The sequence below is a fragment of the Plectropomus leopardus genome, chromosome 20 (genome assembly GCF_026936395.1).
Source record: "Plectropomus leopardus strain MGB_pleo_1.0 chromosome 20, ASM2693639v1, whole genome shotgun sequence".
NCBI classification, from domain to species: Eukaryota; Metazoa; Chordata; class Actinopteri; order Perciformes; family Serranidae; genus Plectropomus; species Plectropomus leopardus.
The window spans coordinates 28,410,383-28,433,997 of record NC_142195.1 but is presented as its reverse complement, the minus strand read 5'-3'; the positions used below and the strand labels follow the sequence as shown (position 1 = coordinate 28,433,997).

At 37.9% G+C, this 23,615-nt stretch overlaps 2 protein-coding genes across 5 annotated transcripts; both read right to left on the bottom strand.

Moving 5' to 3' along the window:
* Window positions 1-40: 40 nt before the first annotated feature.
* On the bottom strand, window positions 41-10,335 carry oclna (occludin a). 3 transcript variants are annotated; one of them, XM_042509856.2, is made up of 9 exons: window positions 10,275-10,335; window positions 9,189-9,271; window positions 8,090-8,768; window positions 7,304-7,471; window positions 4,502-4,629; window positions 3,679-3,864; window positions 2,757-2,928; window positions 1,126-1,167; window positions 41-753 (listed from the first exon to the last, which is right to left on the bottom strand). In XM_042509856.2, the coding sequence occupies exons 2-9, from the start codon at window positions 9,236-9,238 to the stop codon at window positions 655-657; spliced, it is 1,524 nt and encodes a 507-aa protein (XP_042365790.2). In that variant the 5' UTR covers window positions 9,239-9,271; window positions 10,275-10,335; the 3' UTR covers window positions 41-654. The 3 variants fall into 3 exon arrangements, with proteins under 3 accessions (XP_042365790.2, XP_042365789.2, XP_087927214.1); XM_042509855.2 differs by having other exon boundaries at window positions 9,189-9,288; window positions 10,275-10,312; XM_088071088.1 differs by having other exon boundaries at window positions 9,189-9,258; window positions 10,275-10,310.
* A 2,512-nt stretch (window positions 10,336-12,847) lies between these two features.
* Window positions 12,848-23,034, bottom strand: marveld2a (MARVEL domain containing 2a). Of its 2 annotated transcripts, none has more exons than XM_088071086.1 (9): window positions 22,906-23,034; window positions 20,973-21,064; window positions 19,145-20,110; window positions 18,207-18,427; window positions 17,103-17,138; window positions 16,759-16,937; window positions 15,582-15,753; window positions 14,352-14,402; window positions 12,848-13,341 (listed from the first exon to the last, which is right to left on the bottom strand). In XM_088071086.1, the coding sequence occupies exons 3-9, from the start codon at window positions 20,091-20,093 to the stop codon at window positions 13,222-13,224; spliced, it is 1,728 nt and encodes a 575-aa protein (XP_087927212.1). In that variant the 5' UTR covers window positions 20,094-20,110; window positions 20,973-21,064; window positions 22,906-23,034; the 3' UTR covers window positions 12,848-13,221. The 2 variants fall into 2 exon arrangements, with proteins under 2 accessions (XP_087927212.1, XP_042364767.2); XM_042508833.2 differs by having other exon boundaries at window positions 21,006-21,064.
* Window positions 23,035-23,615: the final 581 nt, after the last annotated feature.

Genomic DNA, 23,615 nt, shown 5'->3' with positions numbered 1-23,615 from the left:
CACCAACCACAACGCTTACTATGTAAGAGCAGCGAGAAAATTGTTCAATAAATGAATTTATTAATAAAAGGGCATCACAAATCATTGTAAAAGTACATCAATATGCATCAAACATGCATTTCATAGTGTCCATCTGTTTTACCATTCATAAAAGAAACACACCATAATACACACACGTGAACTTACCTCAATAAACTATTAAAAACATGAATGTTTCCCACATATTTACATGTTTATATCGCTGAGAAAGGCTTAAAAAATGAGAATTCAAATTTAAAAATGAGCATCTCATGTTGAGTCATTGTAACAAGAGCTATTAAAAACAAACTGGCATTATGTTAAAACTGTGTTCACTCCACTCTCCTCAGAGAGACTATTTCAGGTAACATGAGGCAAAATAAATACCTACAACAGTGTCTATGGCAGGTGATAGTCATAATACAAACAGCAACATTATACAAGAAAGTAATTTTGTCTTCTGTGCCATTAAAAAAAAACCTTTGCAACCAGCCACCAGCTCAGACTATGGAAACTTCTCTGTTGGATCAGCGTGGCTCCGTCCTCGCATTGAAAAGCATCCAAACTTTCCCCGAAAAGCCGGATTTAGTCCCCTCTGTCCCGTGTCGGACAGGCGTTAGATCGTCATAGAGCTGCTCAGGCCCTGCGGTCAAAGTCGCTGACCATCTTCTTGATGTGGTTCAGTTTGGACTTCAGATATTTGCACCTGCGCTTCTTCATCTGATAGTCTGGAGACTGCAGAGAAGAAATAAGATCAGATTAAACTCAATAAATTAAGTTTTTGTGCAGAATTTGCAGTGAAGTTGCACACATAAAAAGTTAAAATACACAAAATATATAAATTAAAAAATATCAATAAAGTGCAAAAACCAAATGTAAACAATGGAAGTAAAAATTCAAATCCAAAATATTCAAAATGTCAAAATAAAGCAGGCTAATGTAAAGGACCTAAGATACACTATATAGCTCCGTATGTAGCTATAATATTAATTATTAGTAGAGCTGAGGTTTATTTAGGAAAACATAAGGCATAGTCAGTATGAATTATACTATCAACAGATTGCACAAAATAACCAGAAAATGTAGATCAATAAGAGTCCCACATACCTTTTTAAGGCTCTTTATCCTGTTGTACTCATCGAGAGCATCCTGTTAAGAAGCGCATCCATTATTTTCATATTTAAAAATGAAATTAGGTCGCCAAAATGCCACATTTTATTTTATCTTCATGGAAATTTGTTTGAGTTTGTCTCTTTCTGTTTTTTTCTGACAAAAATAAACATTTTTGATCACTTGAGGGCAAAAGAAGAAGCTGTAAACACAACACTGTCACTGGCTCCTTATAAAGTTGATCTGGTGAGCGTGTTCGCAAAAGGCAGGTGTTTTTTTATATTTTTATATTTTTATATTTACACATCCAGCAACTGCAGAGCAACATTAGCATTAGCACACAAACTGAAGGGAAAGTGATTTTTAGGCAGCTTTGAATCATAACTGTGTGGGTAGTAAATGAGGATATGTTTGGACAAGTCTTTCCATTGCATTAAAAAAAAGCAAAACAAAAAAAATTTTTTAAATCATATCGTAACACTGAGAACAATCCTTGTGTACACGGATCCGCGAAAACTGAAAATGCTGTAGTATGCATGCCAGGCCAGTAGATGGCGGCGTAACTTTGTAGTGACACATCATAAGGAAACATCGTATACAAGGGCGAAGTGCGACTGTGACGTCCGCTCATTGCCAGTTTACACGGTGACAGTTGGGTGACATTTTCATTAAATCATATTCTGGAACTCGGTTTCAAAAGCTCCCAAAATGTGGTTGTCGTGTGAACAAAAGTTAAAACCGTTTCATTGCCAGAACTGTTGCCGTGTACTTGCTCATTTCTCAGCACTCAGGCTGTTGCTCAAACTACAGATTATGCTTTTGCATTTTTGGGTCCCCACCACCACGGACACAAACACAATAAAGCGTATCGAGAGAGAGAGAGAGAGAGAGAGAGAGAGAGAGAGAGAGAGAGAGAGAGAGAGAAAGTTAGACAGAGAGAAAGTGAAACCAGGCAGTCTAATATTCTGCTACTGCGTTGTCTAAAATGTCTTCCTAAGTATATTTTAGTGCACTGTTTGGCTGTAATTTGATACCTTTTTAACACACAGTCACCATATTGTTTCCTGTGTCAAAACAGAGAAGCTCGAGGTGTAAAAAACTTTGAGGTTGAATATGCACTCTCTTTTAGCTCTGTTTTTGGTCTCCTCCACCTGAGGAAAATGTCCTTCTCTTTAGCTGCTAAATGCTCAACTATGTGCACTAGCTAGTCTCTGACTGCGTCTGTCGGCTGAAAAAAACAGTTGATCAGCTGATCGGTGAGTGAAACCAAAATATTAAATTTGAGTGCCATACCACCATAACAGAAACAAGAGTTAAAAAATGCTAAAACTTAAAAATTAGTGATTTTCTTTTTGCAAAAGTAACTCAGTTCACATTACAGAAAGCCATTTGATCAGATTTTAATATGAATATTATTAATTAAAGCAGATTTAATGCTAGATTTTTAAATTTAAGTGCATTCCTGGGTCTTTGCTGCTAGCTATAAGCATGTCTTTGCACAGATTTTGTCTGTAAACGTGTTTTAAATTAACTGAAATATTGGTTCTCGTCATATAAACGAATATAAACGAGAGAGTACGTAAACATGAGACAGAGTTAAACCACACTGTGCTCCTGCGAGCTCTCACCAGGTACTGCGGGCTGCCCTCCTGCAGCTCGTCCAGCTCTCTGTCCACCTCCGACAGGTTCTTGTTGATGGCGTCCAGCTCCGCCTGCAGGTCTTTGTACTCCTGGTGGTCGCGGTCAAACTCGCGCTTGTAGTCGTTACGCTGCGGCTCGTCTACAATCGGAGGAAATTCTCTGAGGTGGAAAAACAAGCAGAAATAGAGATACAATTTACATTTTTATTAAAAAAAAAGTTAAAGTAACCGTAGAGGACAGTTTCGGTCCGCAGTGATGGATCACAGTAGTTTGTAGTAGTTAGATCTTTATTTCAAACACACTAAATAAAATAGGGGAACAAAATAAAATATAAGCAAGAAAAATAACACCTGAATTGCTTTCGAACATATTCAGTTAACAAAAGGTATTTCATATCTAAAAAGGAGTATAAAGAAGTGAATACTTATCAAATCCTACCCCACTGTTTTTGATTTAATTATTTAATTTGATACAGTTTACTTAATTTAAATTTTAAATGCAGAACTTTTACATTATTATTTTGATTTATCACACTTATTTTTTGTTTGTAATCATATTATTATTAATAATATTATTTGTGTTGTTTATTATTTTATTTATTGTGCAGTATTTTCAAAGTATATTAATGCTACTTTTAGTTCACTAAAAGATCTGAATACTTCTCTGACTTTTAAATTATTATTAAAATTATTATTATTTGTTATCTCATATTTTCAGTTTTGTAAGTCTGTTATTATTATTATTATTATTATTAAATGTTTGTTTTATTGTTATTTATTTATTTGACTTGTCATACAGTATTTTCACAGTAATTAATGCTACTTTAACTTCAGTAAAAGATTAAAGGAGTATTTCTTCTGCGAGTCGGACTCGTCCACGTCAGCAGCTGAGGTCGTTAACTCGGCTCACCTGTCAAAGTCGTCGTCGTCCAGCTCGTCTCCTGACGAGTTGTAGTCGGTGTCGTAGTCGGCTCCATCGGCGCGACGCGGCCGTCCTGCACGCCTCTTTTTGGGCCTTCCGGCCGAGCTGGGCACGTCGGAGTAACTGCTGTAGGGGGCGCTGTTGTTCAGAGGCAGGTTCTCTTCCACTGCAGGCCTTCAGACAAAGAACATTTGCCTTTTAATTAATTATACAAAACAAATGATTTGATTTACAGTTGAAGAGATGAGCCTACACGGCAGAAGTGCCTGTAAATCAAACAAACTGCTGTATTTTTGTCTGTTTCTAATTTAAAATCCTTCTGTTGTTGAGTTTCTTTTCTTTGATGTAGGAGGAAGTAAAACACCAGACACGTACATTTACCTCACACATACTTTTCATATTTCTGAATCAGCACAAAAGTATTTCTCTCAGTTTCAGTGTTGCAATAAAATGCCATTCGTGGATTTCTGTGCTGAAAGTGTGAGTGTTAATGTCCACACAAATAAAGAGAAAAAGCTCACTGTGCTGAAACACTCCTGCTGTGAGAAACAACACAAACCCATCCACATTTTTGGAGAAGAACAAGTTCCAGCAAGTTTTTTGACGGCAGCAATTTGAAGAAAACAAGTCCAAAGTCGTACTTTAACTCCACAGCACACACCTGTTCTGTACAACATGTACTGTACACAGACGTAGTACAAATACTGTAACAGGGACGCAGTACCAAACTCTCTCTATGCTGCCATCTGCAGCACACTGGCACACGGTTCACACGTCCTTCTGACCGCAGTACTTTTCACAGAGTACTCACTGTGGTGTGTAGTTGTACGGAGGTTTGTCGTAGTTGCTTTCGTCGTCCAGGTGACTCCTGGAGCCTCTCAGCTTCTCGGGGTAGTCCGACACCGGGAGCGGGTCAGGAGTCGCAGACACGTTGTTCACCTTTGGGAGAAAAAATAATAATACACACATCAGAAACATGTTCCCAAAAATACACCATGTCCATGTGTGTTTTCACATATAAACAAACCGAATGTTAAAGGACACAAGAACGACACACTTAATAATTTAATAGCTAAATAAATGACAAAAATAAAGAAATAAATAAGGGAAAAACAATTAAAAATAATTTTTAAGAAACCTGAAAATAACGTATGGTTATTTTTCACAGATAAGAAATATAAATAAGCCATGCGTCTTGTCCATATAAACAAACATGATATCAAAAGACAAAAAATAATAAAATAAAATAATATATACATTTAAAAAAATAGTTATAACGATGATATTAAAATACATGATACTTTTTATATCCCAAATGATATATTTTCTGGTTGCAGCTTCTGAAATGTGAAGATTTGATGCTTTTCTTTGTCATGCATGATAATAAACTGAATATCTTTAAGTTTTTGGACAAAACAAGACATTTTACAAATTTAGCTTGGACTAAACGTAATTATAAAAGGCATTTTTACTATTTTCTGCCATTTTTTAAAATTAAATTCTTTATTAATGAGAAAGAATGGCACGCTTATTTGCACATTTTTTATTGCTCTTTTTAATCTTTTTTTGTTTGTTCTCTGTACATACTGTACAAATCTTTAGTATTGTTATTTTATATTTGTTATTATTGTGTTATTCTATGTTAAGTGCCTTCCACTGTATATATATTTGCATTATTTTGCCTTTTTTACTCAGTCGCTGCTCTCTTATTTGCTGCTGTAATGAAAATATTTCCCTCATGGGAAAAGTATTTCTTATCTATTCTATTCTAAAAGATACGATTTCTAATATTTGTTGCACCACTTTCAAGTAAATACAGCTGCACCCAAACAAACTACAGTGTTTGCACCGCTGATTGTTTGACGGGCGTCGTCTCAAAGAAATACACTGGCTCTGGACCAACTCTGGTATGAGGAGCCTGCGTGGACTTGTCCTCTGCAGGAACGAGACATAATCGGAGCTTCACGCTCGTGCTGCACCTAAACATCACGTATGTGCTGCAGGTCGCTGCAGTGTCACCGCCTCAGCACTTTGACCGGTTCCCACAGGCTGCAGGGAAAGAAATGCTTCCCAGTGTCGTGTTACTGATGTTATGTGTCTGCTTACTGGTGGGCTGCGAGCACCAGTCCGACCTGTTCTTCCTCCTCGGTGCTCTGCAGTGAACTCGGGACGCTGTGCTGAATGTCATCATGACTTTCCAAACTGTTACTAACAAAATGAGTCATCGCACTACAGGATGTCAGATGTGAGCTGCTGCGAAACTGAAAATAGCTTCAGAGAGCGTGATTCAGCCTGAAATGTAAACACGGCGTGCTTTACGGGAAAAAAAAAACCCGGTTTATGGCTGCAGTTTAAATTATCAGATTGAAACTGTCATCCGTGTAAACGCCACACCTTGAAACCAAGAGCACGCTTCCCCTCCCCCGCTGACAAACAGGCGAGTGTCGCCGAGCAGGTCGTACCACTTCAGCTGCGACACACTCCGCCGCTGCCTCAGCACACACACTTTACCTGAGACGCCATGTCACGCATCACCTGTGATCTCGTCTTTTTGATTCCACCTCGAGAAAGAGTTTACGGCTGAAAGGAGAAGATGTTAACCCTTTGAAACCTGAACAAATTGGCTTCAATTCTTCCTCAACGTAACAAGAAGAATTAACCAAAATTTGCAAGAAATAAGTTAAAAAGTTGCAAGAAATAACCTGAAAATTGGTATTAGAAAGAAAACAAGGGAAAAACCTAACCCTTTTTTACTGTATTTAAGAAATTTGTAAAAATTTGAATTATTTATAAAATAATTTTAAATTTATATTTATAATAAGTAAAAAAAATAAGTTAAAAAATAGTTTTCTGGACATTTTCCTCACTCAAGTATTCTCTCTAAATGTTTTCTTTCTCTTTTTTTTTAAACAAAATCTTTTACTAATTTTCAGGTCATTTTCTTGTCAGCTTTTTAAAAATTTTCTACAGTTTGCAGGGAATCTCTTGCAAAGTTGCTCATTGCTTGTTTTCCAAGTATTTGAACAAAAGAAAACCAACTTGCTCGAGTTTCAAAGGTTTAAATGTTTGTGAAAGGCGCCTGAATGCAGCACAAGAAAACTGATGTCGATCCATGTTTTAAAGGTTTAATCGATGAGTCAGTCGATTAACTGGCAACTATTTTTTACATTTCTTAGCCGATTTTTAAAATTGATTTAAATGTTTTATTCATAAAATGGCAGAAATATTGTGAAAATGGCTTTTATAGTTTCCCGGAGACTAACGTGACATCATAATGTCCCGACACAGCAAACTGACATCAAAGAACATCGACGGCCGACGAGTTCAAACCCGTAACCGTGTTTCTGTGAGGCGACAGCACGAACCACCGACCACCATCCCTAATTAGTTTTTGATCTAATCGAATAATCGACTATTTGCAGCTCTTTCGCCTTTCAAGACCAACAAAAAGGGACACACAATAACAATAACAATAAAAACTGAAAAAAGGAAAGTTTCCTTCATTTTGTTTATCATGTTTGACTTTTTTTGTTTAAATACGGCTAAAAAGATTATTGAAAAAGTATTTTCTGTCGGCTGACAGTTCCAGCTCTGCTCTGAATTATTTACTCACCCAGGCCTCGACATCCTGCGGCGGCTCCATCTCCTCCACTACCTTCACCTTCTTCCACAAAATGTTGCTCTTGCCGTAGTGTGAGATCTTCTGGCGCGTCTTCAGCGCGAAGACGAGCATGATGATGAGAGCGATGGTGACCAGGAAGCCGAACACCACCGCGATGGCCTGAGAGACACAAACCAGTGAGTCACAACAAATCCTCCAGGACGCAAACTTTCAGATCCTAGGATGGCGAAGGAAAGACCCGCCTCACTCTGCGTCTGATCGGTTTACCCTGACAGTCGTGCCCTAACCCGGCAATACTCAACTTACGGTCTGCGGGCCAAATCTGGCCTCCGACAGTGATTCACACTGGGAATTGTTTTTGTACTTTTAATAAACATAAGGAGCCAGAGTGCATAAAACAACATCAAAATAGAGATTATTTACCGAAAAAAAGGATCCCCCACACCTCCCAACAGAGGACCTAAGACCCTAATGTCCTAAAATCCAAGAAATGTCTTAAATCCAAGAAATGTTCCTTAACGCTAGAAATTTCCCCCAAATCCTAAAAATGTCCTAGAATCACAGAAATCTCCTAAAATTCTAGAAACAAATCCTATAAGTACCGTGAAATCTGAAAATATCAGAAAACCTGAGAAACTTTATGTTGCTGCTGTGACTGGCCCCTGGACTCCTGTCATTTTATGAAAGTGGCCCCCAAACAAGTCAAGTCGAGTGTCTCTGGTCTAATTTGTAAATTTTCCTCCAGAGCGGCGCCTGGAAACTGAAGGGCGTGCTCACCTCCTGAGGCTCCACGACGCAGTAGTGGTAGAGGTACTGGTTGACGAAGACTCCTGAGGGCTGCGGTCGCTGGTACTGAGCGCACAGACCGGCGATCTGGTTGCCGTAGACGGATCCAGTGGACTGCGCCATGGGGTTCACCGCCATCAGGTACACTATGGACGCTATCAGCATCAGCAGCGCCAGGATGGCGCAGATGATTATCACTGCCAGGTAGAACTTCCTGCTCTCCGACAGACTCTGGTGAGACACGATGATGATGAAGATGGCCAGGCCGGCGATGAAGGTGATGGCTGCCATGGCGATCATAAACCCTTTGCCCTTTCTCGGGTCGTTGTAGTTCCCTCCGAGCCCGCCGTAGCCGTAACCGTTTCCGGCTCCGTACCCACCGCCGCCGAAGCTGCCGTAGTTGCTGCCATAACCGGCACCATAACCGGCACCATAGCCGGCGCCGGCGCCGTAGGTTCCTCCGTATCCTCCTCCGATTCCTCCGAAGCCACCCAAGGCGCTCTGATTGTCCCAAGCCAGCGTGGAGGCAACGCAGGCGAAAATGGCCAAGCACATCACGATGACGATGATGGACATGATTTTGAGGATGCCGGGTGGAGACGTCCAGCGGTAGAAATGCTGAAACTCGTCATCGGGGTAGTAAGAGTACGCCGGCTGTGGAGGGACGTTACTGCGAAGAGAGGAACAAGAAATATACCCGAAAAAAAAACGTTAAAGAAATAGTTCGCTCAAGAACAGCATCAATTTTATGTGCTACTTTCATAAGTTTCTCGGAAGTTAGCACGTTTCTCAGACATTTGTCTTTGCTTACAGGAAAAAAAGTATCAGAGGGGAAAAAATAATTTACACTTTACATGACCTCCTGGAAACCACATAAATCTATGAATTCTAGCAAAGCAAATCAAAATGTTTTAAATCCTGTGGATTTCGACATATGGTATTCATTTTAACAAAATTCAAATTATTGTGGCCTTTCTTTGCTTCCATATCGAGGGTGGCTTTATACAGACTGTCTGGAGCTCTGATAATATTCAAAGCATAAAAAATAAATCAAAATCAGAAACAACAATAACAACAGAGAGAGACTTACTATCCCTCTGACTCGTAGGGAGGCGGACTCCCATTGGGCCTGGACGACATGTTTGCTGGATCCTCCTGGTCTGTGAGAATAATCTGCAAGAAGATTTCTGCTGTTAGGACACATTTATTTAACAAAACATGTTTAAAATAAAACTGCATTTTCTGTTGAATACCAACAATTGTGAAATAAATACACAAAAAGCAGTAACATCTTACATACAAAAGGTGGATCTAAGTTTATCTTATGGCACTTTTTCCTTGAAAAGTCAATTAAAACGACGAATTTAATATCAAAACAGATGCCGATTTTTGTTCTGTCAATTAATTTATCGATTTAATTAATCATCTTATTTCAAAATCATACTACAACTATTATACCGAGCTTTGTTTTTAAAACGCATATTTTCACTGAGAGGTTTGGCGGCAACTGTAAATCAGTTACAACCTATATTCTATTAACTTCATATTCATGTTAATTAAAATTACAAAACTACAAATGTTACCTTACAATACTAACTAAGATAAACGAGATAAGGTTTACTAAGACATGAAACCAAAAATGCAGTCATTTTTCACATTTAAGAAGCTGCAACAAGGAATGTTTTATGGCATTTTTGCTTGAAAATTCCATTAAAACGACGAATTTAATATTAAAACCGATGCCGATTACTGTCCTGTCGATTACTGTATCGATTTATTAAATCAGCTCATTTCAAAATCACAGTACAACCATCATAATAAGCTTTGATTTTAAAACGCCCATTTTCACTAAGAGGTTTGGCGGCGCCTGTTAATCAGCTAAAACGTCAATATTTTTTAAAATTATACCACAAAAAACGATCCTGTTTAACGCAAAAAAGCAACAAAGGATTTAACCACTTGTGGCGTCTTAGTTCATGATGATTTCGCATTTTAACCAAGTTTAACACATTATTTTGGCTGCACAGCAGAGATGCTGTTTAAAGAAATACGTGATTTAAAGCCAAAAACACACCTGTGTGTTGTCGCGACAGGTGACAAACTATCAAAGATTCAAAAACCACAAATCTAAAGAAGCCTGTGGAGCTAATATAAGAAAGTGAAGGGACACACTCACCTGTCTGTCTGCCTCTCTGCTTCACCTGAAACGATTCAACTGAAACCGCAGCTGCTGATAAAAACAGTCGAGGCCGCGCCCAGGTGAGCCCCGCCCCCCGCACAGGTGTCACGTTACCTAACAGCACCGGAAGTCCTCTCTCAAGTCTTTATGGAAATACTTTGAAATGCTTCAGTAAGAGGCAGACAACAGCGTGCGAGCACGAACAAAGCAGACATTTCAATAAACAAATAAATAAATAGATAAATGAATCTTTTAATATGCCACCAATAATTCTGACATTAAAGCCGGTGTGTCTTTAAATCTCAGAAATATTTGTGATTGCATTAGTATGGAGTCCAAAAACTGACAAAATATAGCTAAAACTGATGAAACCGGTCAAAATAAAAACACTCTAAATCAATCAATACCACTGTTAATTATTGTATAGAGTCCTGAAGAAAAAAATTTTTTTATAAGTGAACTTTTGCTTTAACTCTCCAATCAACTGATTAACAAAACACTCACAAATTATTAATTAAATTTTAATACGGAGTCAGAAGAAAAAACAGCTCTTTATAACAACTTTTGTATTAACAGTCCAATCAATTGATCAAAAAATCCTTAAAATGAAAATATACCACATTGTTTAATTTTGTCTTATTTTGTAAAAAATAAAAAAATAATACAAACAATAAATTTATGCCAAGACCTAAATAAAAAAAATTAAGATTCTTTTTTTTTGCTTGTTGGAAATTAATAATTAATTAATAAAGGGTTTACAAAAGGGAAATTTACTATCAAACACAAGCGTTGGAAATTAAGTTTTTTGCAGACAATTATATTTATAATTCTCTCACGATTATTTTTAAAATTATGTTTTAGAGGAAGAAAAATATATATACATTTTTAGTACTTTCTTGGGATTTTTTTTGTCTTTTTAAATTTTTGGTTTGTTTATTTATTTTTCCTTATTTTCTTGTAACTGCTAACTTATTTATTGCTAATTTCTTGTCGCCACTTTTCCTTATTTTAGAAAGAAATTGAGCCAATTTGCTTTAAACGGTTAAACAGCATAAAGAAAAGAAAGACCACAGACCACCAGTGCAGAAGCAAAAATATATTCCAGGAACAGAAAGCACCAATTGATCCTGATTATGAAAGAATAGGGACATTTACAACATATTTACAAATATAAACACAAACCTTACGATATCATGTCCTTTCAAACAAGAGGTCCAATGTTTACCACAGACGCAGATTATTTTGACAAAGTTATAGACATTTTCTCAGCATAAATTGATGCAGTAAGGCAAAAAATAGTGCAGAAAAATATACCAGCATGAAGAAAATGAAGTTTTTGATGCACAAAAAATTCAATTTCCACCTAGTGTTGAAAAATGCTTGATGTTTAGTGACATAAAGGAGATGAAATAGAGATATTTATGCATTTGCATGACTATAAAGTATAAAAAGTTTAATCTGTGAAATGGTTGAACAGTGTTACAACATTTAAAATTCATCTATAAGACAAACATGATTCCAGATGGAGACAAACGTATTAAAAAAAGACTCAGTGTGCAATTAAATCCAAACAATCGTCACAGCAGGTCGATAAACCAGCTCGATGGGGATTCGTCCGGACAAGTAGTGGTTTTCATTTGTGAAATTTACAACATAAAAGTCTGTCAGAAAGGTCATTAGTTGGACAAAAAAGCGGAGGTAAACCTTGACAGAAAAAAAGCAGCATCTTTCATTTTAACTCTCGAAGCTTCTGCCATCTCCCACTGATTACACGCAAACATTCATACTGGTTACCAGTATCGTCTCGTGAGATGAAGTGATACAGTCACAGTGTCACACAGTATATTACACTTTATGTACAGTTTGCATTTTCAGACCATTTTTTAAAAGGAATAGTTTGATATTTGGGGAAATGTGCCCTGTGCTTTCTGGAAGAGAGTTTGATGAGAAGACGTACGGAAGCCCAGTAATGCCAATATGATGAATTTTTAAAAAAGATCTTGTTCGTCTTAAAGGTGAGAAAACTTTTCAAAAATAATACCTAGATAATTTTTTTTCCAAAGTGCCAGCGTTTTTTTCTCATTTGTTCAATGAGGAGAAAGTGACTGCTTGAAATAAAAACACGGCGCTTCACGTCTTTTTTTTCCCAGAGTGCGCTGTAATTTAAAGCCCCAAATGCTTCTTGTTGGAAAAAAATTAGTTTAGCATTAGTTTAAGTACATTCCCACTAATTACACTTTCTCAAAATAATGCAGTATTTCAAAATAATTAGAAACTTTATCAAAATAATGGCTTAGTATCTCAAAATGAGTTTGTATCTTAAAACGAAAAAACTAAAATAATAATGAAAAATGAGATTTTATAACACTTTCTCAAAATAATGCATTATTATTTCAAAATAATGAGAAACTTTATCAATATAATAAGGAAATTTCTTTTAGATAATGCAGGATTTTTTAAAAATAAATCACACTGGTGGAATTAGACTTTCATAAATATTGAGACCAAATTTATGGAAAAATTGGTGGGAAGTCTGAAGCATAAAAAATAAATCCACCGGATATGAACGGTTACGAGCGACAGATTTGTTTTTAATAAAATGCACCAGAACAAGACATAAACGAGTGAATTGGTGAACTTTAGAGATGCTAATAGGCGGATTTTGTTTTCACGGTAACGTGAGAGCGGCTTCTTTATTCTCGCCTAACTCTTCACCAGAAAGCGAACCAGCGTTATTCCCAAAATGTCAAATTATTCCTGTAGTGTAAAACTTCCCAGTACTTTGGTTCTACATGTGGGCTTCAAATCAACACAGATACGCAAAATAAAAATCAGAGTTCAGAGACACAGCAGGCTCCCGTCTGCGCTCCGGTTAAAACGTCATTTCCAGCCGTCAGTTATGGTCGCGTGTTCGTGTTTCGTGGTGTTCGGGCACCTCGGACGTTCAGCTGTATCCGTCGTTCCACTCCATCACTTTATCGTACTCCTGGATCTTCTGTTTGATGTGCGACAGTTTGCTCTTCAGGTACTCGCAGCGCTCCTTCTTCTCCAGGAAAGTCGGGTCCTGGAGAAGCAGAATCACTAATTATTGTGTTTGAGAGCACGAACTTACGTGAGAATGACTTTAACTTCACGGATCTACTAAAAGGTACCGCGAGCGAATCAATTAGCGAATCAATACGTTAGTCCGAATGAAATCGGACTAAAACAGCCAGCTGAAATCGAGTTATTCTGTCACGTCAATTCCTAAAGAATTTTACGATGCTACAGAGAGAAAGATGTTTTTTTAATACATTTACTGCAAGAGGCATTCAGTGTTTATGTATTTTAGTTTTTTAAGTTATTATTTTGAAATTTTACGATGCTACAGAGAGAAAGTTGTTTTTATCCACAAATATTCATTGTAACATAAAACATGACTGTTTTGGTACCGTTACCGTGAGAGGCATTCAGTAAAATATATTTTTAAAAAAACTAAAAAAAACGATGTTATCTATTATTTGGAAATTTTTCAATGGTACCTCAGAAAAAAAGATTCATAAAATCTTCCTTCCCATATTTCAGATTTTTAAGACTTAGATAAGACTTAGATTAAAAGATTTTAAGACCTAGACTGAGATAATTATTTAAGACATTTTAAAAACAAATTTAGGTTTAATTTCTTGATGAATATATATAACATATTCATGCCTTTTAAGACTTTTTAAGGATCTGCGGGAACCCAGGAGGAGACACTAATCCCTGCTCGTCAAACCGAGTCACGCTGAGTCAAGTCAAAGTCACGTGTGTGTGGAAATATGGCAAAAATACTCACTGCAGCAGGAAATGTGGCTTAGTTCGCCGCTGAAAACAGTCCCTTAAAATACACTGTTTTTTTGACAAAACCTGGAGTGACCAGCTGTTTTCTGGTATTACTGAGACTTTGTTAAAAGATGAAAGTATAAATTCATTTTTTGAAGATGAATTTGGAGCTGAGACAGAAAATCAGCAGCATCTTTAGAATAGAAGCTACCACAGACAGCAGAAAACAGCGACTGATGTCGAGAGTTTAAAACACAAAGACACGAGGCTCACATTTCTCTTCCTCTGGTACTCCTGAAGGATTCGGTTGATGCGATCCACCTCCTGCAGGAAGAGACAGATTATTACAGTTTTGTTGATGCATTAAAGAGTAAAATGCAGCATTAAAATCAGATGCAATGATCCTGTAAAACTGGAGCAGAGGAGGAATTTGAGGGTGGAGGGGAAGTTCAGCAGGAACAGGAAGTGCAAACAGAGGAAGTTCGGAGACGGGGAAATGAGACGCAATTTAACAACAGAGACTCTGCAATATTTCAGACACACAATCAGTCTGTGACCAGAATATTTCCTCTCTGACGTCATTAAATGTGAATGAAATGAAGCTCAGAATCAGGAAAAACATAACTTCATCCTCTGCAGAGACTCACAAAAACGTCCAAATTCAGAGGTAAAAAAGGGACACACAAAAACATACAATAAAAATAAAAACAGGCAAGTTTGCTCTTCAGTTTCAGATGCAGCACTAGTTTGTTTGTAGGCTTTTTAGTTTTTAATTTCACGTTTTTTGGCAAAGACGGCGTTAAAACTGATTAAATGGCGAGCGCCAGAATGTTTTCCAAATTTAGAAAATTCTTTGACTTTTGGAAACTGACAGCACAATGGCAAATAATAAAATATAAATACACCAAAAAATGCTATTTCCATACGTGCAATTATCCTCCATGTGCAATTGTACACATGACATTGCATGTAAAAAAAATGTAACTGCTGAGTTTGTTTTTACTTTTATTGCTTGTTATTTTAACTACTGCACCTTGTTTTGAACTATAAATTATATTATAGAATTAAATATCATATTGTTCTTTTGTTTTCTAGCTTATCTTGTGCACACCTGGCTGCTGCCTCATCTTGTCCTATTTTATATGATCTTATCTGATGAATTCTGCAGTACGATTCAAATAAAAGAGCACTTTTGCAGTTCTGACACACTGATGACTGAACTGGTCTTCAAGTGTAAAACCAGTGAGCCTTAAAAAGCACCAAAATCTGAACACAAAAGGCTACAAAACTAAATACAAAACCTGATTTAGGAATCAGGAAAACTATTAAAATGGCTTTCGTGCAGCTATAATTTAGGCGAGCAGGAGGAGAAATCTGCAGCCTTGCAGTGACTCGTGCACAGAGAGGGTGAGACACGAGTCGAGACAAAAACTACAAAGACAGAGGACAGACAGAAACCGACACCAGAAACCAGTGCGGGAGATGATGTGTGTGATCAGTCACCATCTGGCTGGAGGGGTGCTGCGGCAGACTGCGCATCATCACGTCCATCTCCTCGAACTTCTTGAGGGCGGCCTGAACCTCCGAGTGGAGCTCTTTGTACTCCGAGTACTGGTCGTTAAACACGGCTCGGTACTGGTCCCGCTCCTCGTCTGACCGGATCGTTGGGTACTTCCTGCACGATGGAGGTCGAAAATAAAACTTCAGTGCCGCTGTGAGAGTTAACTGCACACTGCTATTATATATAAATATAATATAATATAAATATAATATAAAAATATAATATAAATATAATCATTAGAAATAATAATAATACATTTTATCTATAGAGCCCTTTTATAATACTCATTTCTCGCCTCAAATGTTTCCAGAAACACATTTTGTTTTTTGCCGGCTGGTCACCACTGTGTCACCAGCGGGAGCATTTATTGGTCTGCTGCGACGCAGTGCATTCTGGTAGTTGTAGGTTTTTTTTATCTGAAGCTAAACTGAAAGCTTTTTCTTTGTTTTTCTCTGGTCATGTAGCAGCGATGTCAAACGTATTTGCATCTTTCTACTGCAGAGACGGCCCAGTTTAACTTATAAAAACACCATCTTTTCGTCAGTGAAATACTTATTTAAAGACTCATAATATAATTTTTGGTGATGACGCATCTCCTCGCACAAAATCTCTTTAAAACAAGCATCTTTTTTTATGTTTCTGTGTCATACTGTTTGTGTTTTTATTATATTTTTAATTTAAAATTGAAATTGAATTGGAATTAAAACTAAATAAAAATAAAAATAAAAATAAAAATAAAAATAAAAATAAAAATAAAAATAAAAATAAAAATAAAAATGAACCGAATTGAACTGAACCGAACTGAATTAAATTTTGTTTTTCTGGAGAGTAGAAAAAGAGACTGCATTTTCGCCTGGATATGCACCATCAGCGCGCTTTCTGTGCGTACAGTATGTGCGATCTTACATTTTTGGTTGCACACAAACCTCGTGGACATTGGCAAATGATGAAATTTACGTCACACGGACCAGAGCTGACATGCAAAGTGGCCTTAAACAGATTTTTCACAACATTTTGATATCTCAAAGACTAAATTATTAGTGGAGAAAACAGTCTGTATCTACCTCTCCACACACATAAGTCACTGTACAGTGTTCAGTATTTGGCAGCAGCACTTACGCGATGTAGTCCGGCACAATAACGGGTTTGGGAATGTGTCCTGAAGGTATGGTTCCCTGTAAAATCTGAGGCGGGACAGATTTCGGAGCTGAGTGGATGGGAACCACTGAGGAGCCTTCGACCTGCTGCGGAGCTCTGGGTTCAGGAGCTCTGGGTTCAGGAGCTGAAACTGGACCCATCTGCAGAGACAATAGAGAAAAAGTTAATTGTGTCAAAATAACTGAGCAAACGGAGACACTAAATGACACAAAGAGGCGCAACTTTTGTGTGTTCTTCAAATAATTGTGGGTATATTTGTGTCTGTATTGTGAGTTTTACATTGCACAGCGTGACGGGATGCTCACCAGCGACTGTGCCGCTCGATGATCGGAGCGATGCATCTGTTTGTACGAAAGACACAAAAATAAAATCCAGTTAACACGCAAAAATGTGATGATTTACTATTTAAGGGTCCATACACATTTTATCAATAATTTTCCAGGACTTTCAATGACTTAAAGGCAAATTTTAAAGACCATGCATTCTTTAAAATGACTATTAATACTCCTTATCGGTTCTTTTTTAATGTTAATAGTTTTTCCAAATTTGTAACATTTCCAAAAGAATAGATTTGGAGCAGGATTAGAACTGCAAATACGGGAAAGCAGGATAAATATTTTTTAAACACTGGGACGGGACTTCAGATGTTTATTTTGACTTACGGAGGCGGTATAGATCTTTGCAGGGCTGCATTTTGTGTTTATTTTACAGCTGATTTAAAAAACAAAACTTTTTCTCCAGAATCTTTGGTGATTTTAGTTGAAAACATTTCTGTTTTTGTTCACATTTTAATGACATTTTTGTAAGAAAATATTTTTGGCAAATTCTTTTCTTTTTTTCCATTTTTTTTCTTCTACTTTTTTTGTGATTTTCAAAGAAAATATTTTGATCTTTTTTTTCATTTTTGGTGATTTTTGATAAGAACATTTTTTTCAATAACATTTGAGAAAACAATTTGGCCATTTTTTCCTTAATTAGTGGCAATTTCAAGGAAAACACTGGCATTTTTATTTTTTTCACATTTTTGGGTGATTTTTGAAGAAAATATTGGTGTTTGGAGGGCGTGTTTTCTAAAAAATAAATAAATAAATAAAATTAAAAAAACATTTATCATAGCCAGAAACTATAAAAACAGGAATTATTGTTGGATATTCAAATTTCCGGGTGAGCAGTGGGAAACAGCTCGCCGACGCAGCTCACAGACTCCGCCCCCTCACTCCTCCACAGCTCTGTGTGCAAATCATGTGGTTTACTGTTGCACTTCAGTGTGTGCGTGAACACGTCTGCGGCCTGTTTTCAGCCGCCAGCGTGACGGATGACGATGGAATAATCCTGAAATAATCCCCGAGCGTCATTTTTAAAGGAAACTCTGAACCCTTTAAACAAAACAAAGCCGTGCGAGCTCTCACCTCCTCGCCGTACTTCTCTCTGTATCTGCGAGCCGCTTCATGTCTCCACAGCTTGAGACACACGATGGCGCCGATCAGATACACCACCATCGTGACAAACAGGAAGATGATGGCGGCCGTCTGGCCGGCCTCCGTCCTGCAGAACGCACCGTTGATGCCGTTGTTGAAGACCGGGTAGGAGCAGAGCCCGCCGCGGGTCGTGTCCCGCACGTAGACGATGCCTGGTAGAGAAAGACATTTCAAAGCATAAAAGATGGACATAATGAAATAAAAAAGACAAAGACTAAAAGACTGTAATCAGTATGATTAAATGACAATTAATATCTTCTCACATCACACTTATGTGTTTCTAGCAATACAGTTCATTTTCAGTTTTAATTTTCTTATTTGTCTTTATTGCAGCAGCAGTTGACGAGCATTCAAATCACGAGGACAGCGGACGTCCCTCATAACGCAGAGAAATAGTTTTATTTGAGTTTATTTGCACACAATTAAAACTGCATAAAACCCAGATGAATTTTTAAAAAAAGACCCCCCCAACTTGAAAACAACAAACAAAAATGAAAATGAAAAAAACAACACTCAATTAACATGCAAGATTAAAATAATAAGTAAGAAATAGGCAAACGGACAGATAAAATAGAAAGAAAGAGCAGAAAAATTAACCATAACCATAATTATCGGACCGATTATTGGACGTATGACGTCATACCGATAATCCCGATAATAACATTTTTGGCCGATAAATAGATCCGATTATAATAAGCACAAAGTGCTTCGGTTTCGCCCGTGTTTCCAAAACACTGAAATATGATGAATGTATGAAATATTCTAATAAAGAAATAAATGTGCTTCATTACATCAACTTGTGACTGCAAATCTGAACAAACACAACCCAAAATATCTGCACGGATCGATAAAAAACGGGAGTTCCTCACCTGCGGCCATGTAGATCACCGCCAGCGCCAGGTTGATGGTGAACTCGGTCAGAGGCCACCAGGACGAGTCCAGCAGGATGGTGCGGTAGTACATGGTCATCCCCAGCACCAGCACGATCACGGTCACCAGCCAGGCGAGCCCCGCCACCACCAGCACGAACGGCGTCTTGGGGCCGGAGTAGTAGGACGCGCCCGAGACCCCGCCGTAGAAGCCTCCTGGGTACGCTCCTCCGGGAGACGAGTACCCGAACATGTTGAACCACTCGTTGTCTTTGTGGATGTAAGCGCAGACGCAGGCGAACACCGCCGCTCCCAGCAGGAGCTCCACACATCCCAGAATCCTCAGCAGCCCCGCCCAGGACTTCATGTAGGCGTAGCGCTGGTGGTACTCCTCCACCCGCTCGCTGTAGGTCAGACCCGTGTGGTGCGTGCGCCCCGACACCGACTCGTGGGCGTCCCGTAGCTCCAGAAGCTCCTTGCGCGAGTTGTAGCTGCCGCCTGAGCCGCCATACGGATCTCGGTAGGATCCGGGAACGGAGGGGGAGTGCGGCGGAGAGCAGCGCACGCCCTCGCTGGTGCTGTTGTTGTTGTTACATGAGGAGGCGGGCATCGACCACGCCGGCTTGCTGCTGCGGTTGCTTCCTCTGAAGAAGTTCTTCCAGGAGTCGGGGATGAAGCGGTGGACCGGTTTGATGTCGAGGGCCGGGTCGTGGTCGGGGTCGCCCTCGCTGCCGCTGGGGTCGAACTCGGGCCCCACGGGAGGCTGGTCGGGCAGCGGCGGAGGAGGGAGGGGGTCGGCGCTGTGAGCGAGGCGAGGAGCTCTCTGCTCCCTCAGCGGCTGCAGGTCGTACGAGTCCGATCGGGGTAACGAGTCCTGTGGTACCTGGTCATAGTACGGCGACTGGCGGGCGCGCTCAGTGCGTCCGTAAAAGCCTCCTCCATTGGACATGAGGATGGTGATGGTCCCTGACAGAGAGCACGCACGCACACACACGCACACGCACACACACACATTCATCACAAACACACACATTCAGCTTTTATTCTTTTTTCTTTTAACACTGTGAATAAAAATCTTTCAGTTTTGGACAAAACTTTTAAAGTTTTCACCGAGAGCTTTTTCACAGTTTTCTGATGTTAAAAATTCACTTTATATAATGTGAAAAAATAGTTAAAACAACTTAATTTTAGAAGTAATCAACTTAAAAACATGTATTCATAATTACAGTAATTAAGGACAGAAATCTGGTCTCTATTAGAAACTTGGACACAAAAACACGGAAAAAAGGTCCAAAAACACCATTTAAAAACAATTAACCCTTTATCAAAATTGCTGCCAAATATGTTTTTCTTAATCAATCAGGATCTGATTATCTCATCAAGTCAAATGATTAACAGAACCGAGGAAGCAAAGAAAGAGGAAACATAAAAAAGAAGAAGTGAGAAGATTAAAAAAAGTAAAAGTTAAAATTCGACATTCAGGAAAACGATTCATGCAAAGTCTGTTTCCTGCACACACTGAGGAGCTGCAGCTAACCCTCGGCACCTGAAGCCACCACAGAAGAAGAGTGCAGATGTTATCCCGCCATCCTCCATGCAAGCTGAGTCAAGAATGCATTTTTGTGCTGCAACCAAACCCACGAAAACAGCAACCAAAAATCTGCTGCTGCTGTAAAACCTGTTCATGTGTTGAACCTAAATTTAGAAACTTACCCACCGTTGTGGCAGAAAGCACAAAAATACATTCTGGACCACCAGACGCCCGTAAAAGTGCATTTCTTTAATGATCTGAAGAGGTTAAAAAATGATACGAACTGTGCTTGAATACCTCTTTCACACGCAGTCACTCAACTGGACTTACATTGGCCTGCAGGTCAGAATGCAAACCTGGTATGAACACGCAGAGCGCCCGAAATTCACCTGGAAACACACACAGATACGCAGGTGTGAGATGTAAACGGAAGCTGAACGTTTCGGTTAAAAAACTCAAATACGTTAAATTCACAGTGATTTAAAACCGAGAAAAGAAACAGAATTTTGCACATAATCAATTATCAAAATTGCTGTTGGTTCATTTTCTGACGACACTTTTTACAGTCTGCAGGGATTATCCTCAACCAAAATAACGTGAGGGTGCTGCTCTGCAAAAATAAATCAATCAAAATCATCATTTTCTCATTTAACTGAGTAGTTGTTTGGTCTATAAGATGTCAAAAAATTGTAAAAAAAAAACAAAACAAAAAAAACCCCAGAATATCCTGTTTTGTCCATAAACAAAAGATACATAAAATTAAAAATAACAATAATAATAATAAATAAAATAAAAATAATATTTTAAAAAATGGAGTTAGAGAATTTTTTACTTTTTTCCATCATAAAATATTCACACCAATTATTCAGTCATGAAATTATTTGACAATTAATTTAATGACAACTCGTAATTCTAACTAATTTTATTTTCCTTTTTTTTTGGTTCATTGTTAATTTTATGTCTACTTTTGTTTTATTTAAACCTAAAGAGCAATTTTCGTTTTTTTCTTTTTAACCAAAGTTCAATTTAGTATTATTACAGTGTTATATTAACACTTATATTAACTTTTCCTTGGACAACAGCTCACATTAAGGAAGACTTAAATAAAATTTGACAATTTACAGCAGAAAATGTTCAAGTTTATGTCTAAGTTTATTTTATTTAGACCCAAAAAGCACTTTTTTACAGTATGACTGTATGATAAATTACAATTCGACTTAACTCAAATTTAGGAAAATTTACAGCAGAATTTTTACATCAAATTTTATTTGATTTAGGTCTAAAGAGCACTTTTCTTTTTCTTCTCCAAAGTGCAATTGAGTATTTTTACAGTGTTTTATAATATTATTTTGTAAATTTGTAATAGAAGATTTTTACAAGTCTATTTTATTCAGCCCTAAAGAGCCCTTTTTACACCTAAATTCAAATGAGTATTTTTACAGTGTGGTATTAGTACTTTTACTTCAATAAAGTATGTGAATATTTCTTCCCTGGATAACGGCTTCGATTAAGACTTAATTTAAATTTAAATTTTCAAGTTTTACGTCTAATTTTATTTCATTTAGGCCTACTGAGTACCTTATTACACCTAAGTGCATATGAGTACTTTTACAGTGTAATATTAGTACTTTTGCCTCAGTAAAGTATCTGAATACTTCTGGATAACGGCTCACATTGAGGAGTGTTTGTGTACTTTTACTTCATCAGGTTGAGTCGCACAGACGCAGAAACCGTGTATTACAGATGTGGGAGTGGGACTCTGAATATTACCCTTTAATGTGTGTATTTATACACACATTAAAGTGTGTATGTGTGTATTTATACACACGTGAAAGGGTAATATCCAGAGTACAGCTGCTCGTGCAGCTGTGTGCAGGCCTGGTAACGTTACCGCGAGCTGCTCTCGGTCCGTCACAGACAAACGCGAACATTTTACTTCATTTTCGCTTCTGTAAGTGTTTTTAGTAGTTTTATTAAAGTACAAACAAACTGCAGTTTCGATAAAAGTCGCTTTAAAAGTCTGTTTTTGGGTGTTTTGGGGCGTTTTGGGTCGCGGCGGCGGTAAACTTCAGTCGCAGCGCCCGTTAAACACAACGTCACCGACTTTCAAAGTTCACACGTTTCACGCTTTTAATCGACTCCTAATCGATACGAAACCCACAGCAGTGATCGATAGGTGTGATTATGGGATGTAAATGTAGTTTTTTGGTGAGTGGTGCGAGTCTCTTACCTCGCTGCTTCCTCCTCCTCCTCTTCTTCTTCTTCTTCTTCTCTTATTTCGGAAACATTAAACCAACAGGTTTCCCTCTGACGCGACCACGTGACCTGCCCATCCCCATGACGTCACCCGGGCTGCAGGGGGAAACGTACCTGCAAAACAACACCTGAGGCGCGCACACGTCCCCAAAACTCACACCGGGACTCATGCACTCCGTCACACCTGAGCTGGGATGTAGTTTAGTCATTTGAGGTACTTTATGTGATTATTTTTATATATTTTTGCTGCTTTTTGCTTTTATTTTAGAGAAAAATCAATATCTGAAAGTTTTATTGTCATGGAGGTTTGCACATTAAAAGGAGTTTGTCTTAATTGTTGGTGCAGAACAGAAAACAACAAACACTGTGCAAAAGTCCGAGGACTTATTTTACTTAATTTGGAAAAATTTGAAGTCTAAATTTATTTTATTCAGGCCTAAAGATTTTTTTTTTCACCAAAGTGCTTTACAAAGACACAGTTTTGACATTTAATATATTCATAATAATTTTATATTTAATTACACACACAGATATTTTTCCACGTATTTAACATAGAAATAAATTAAATCAAAATAAATAAAAGTACAGAAAAACAAAACAAAATGTTTTAACCATTTACACCATTAATTTTGTAAAAGTATTCAAGAATTAATTGCTAAATTGCTTTAGAGTTTTTAATGATGC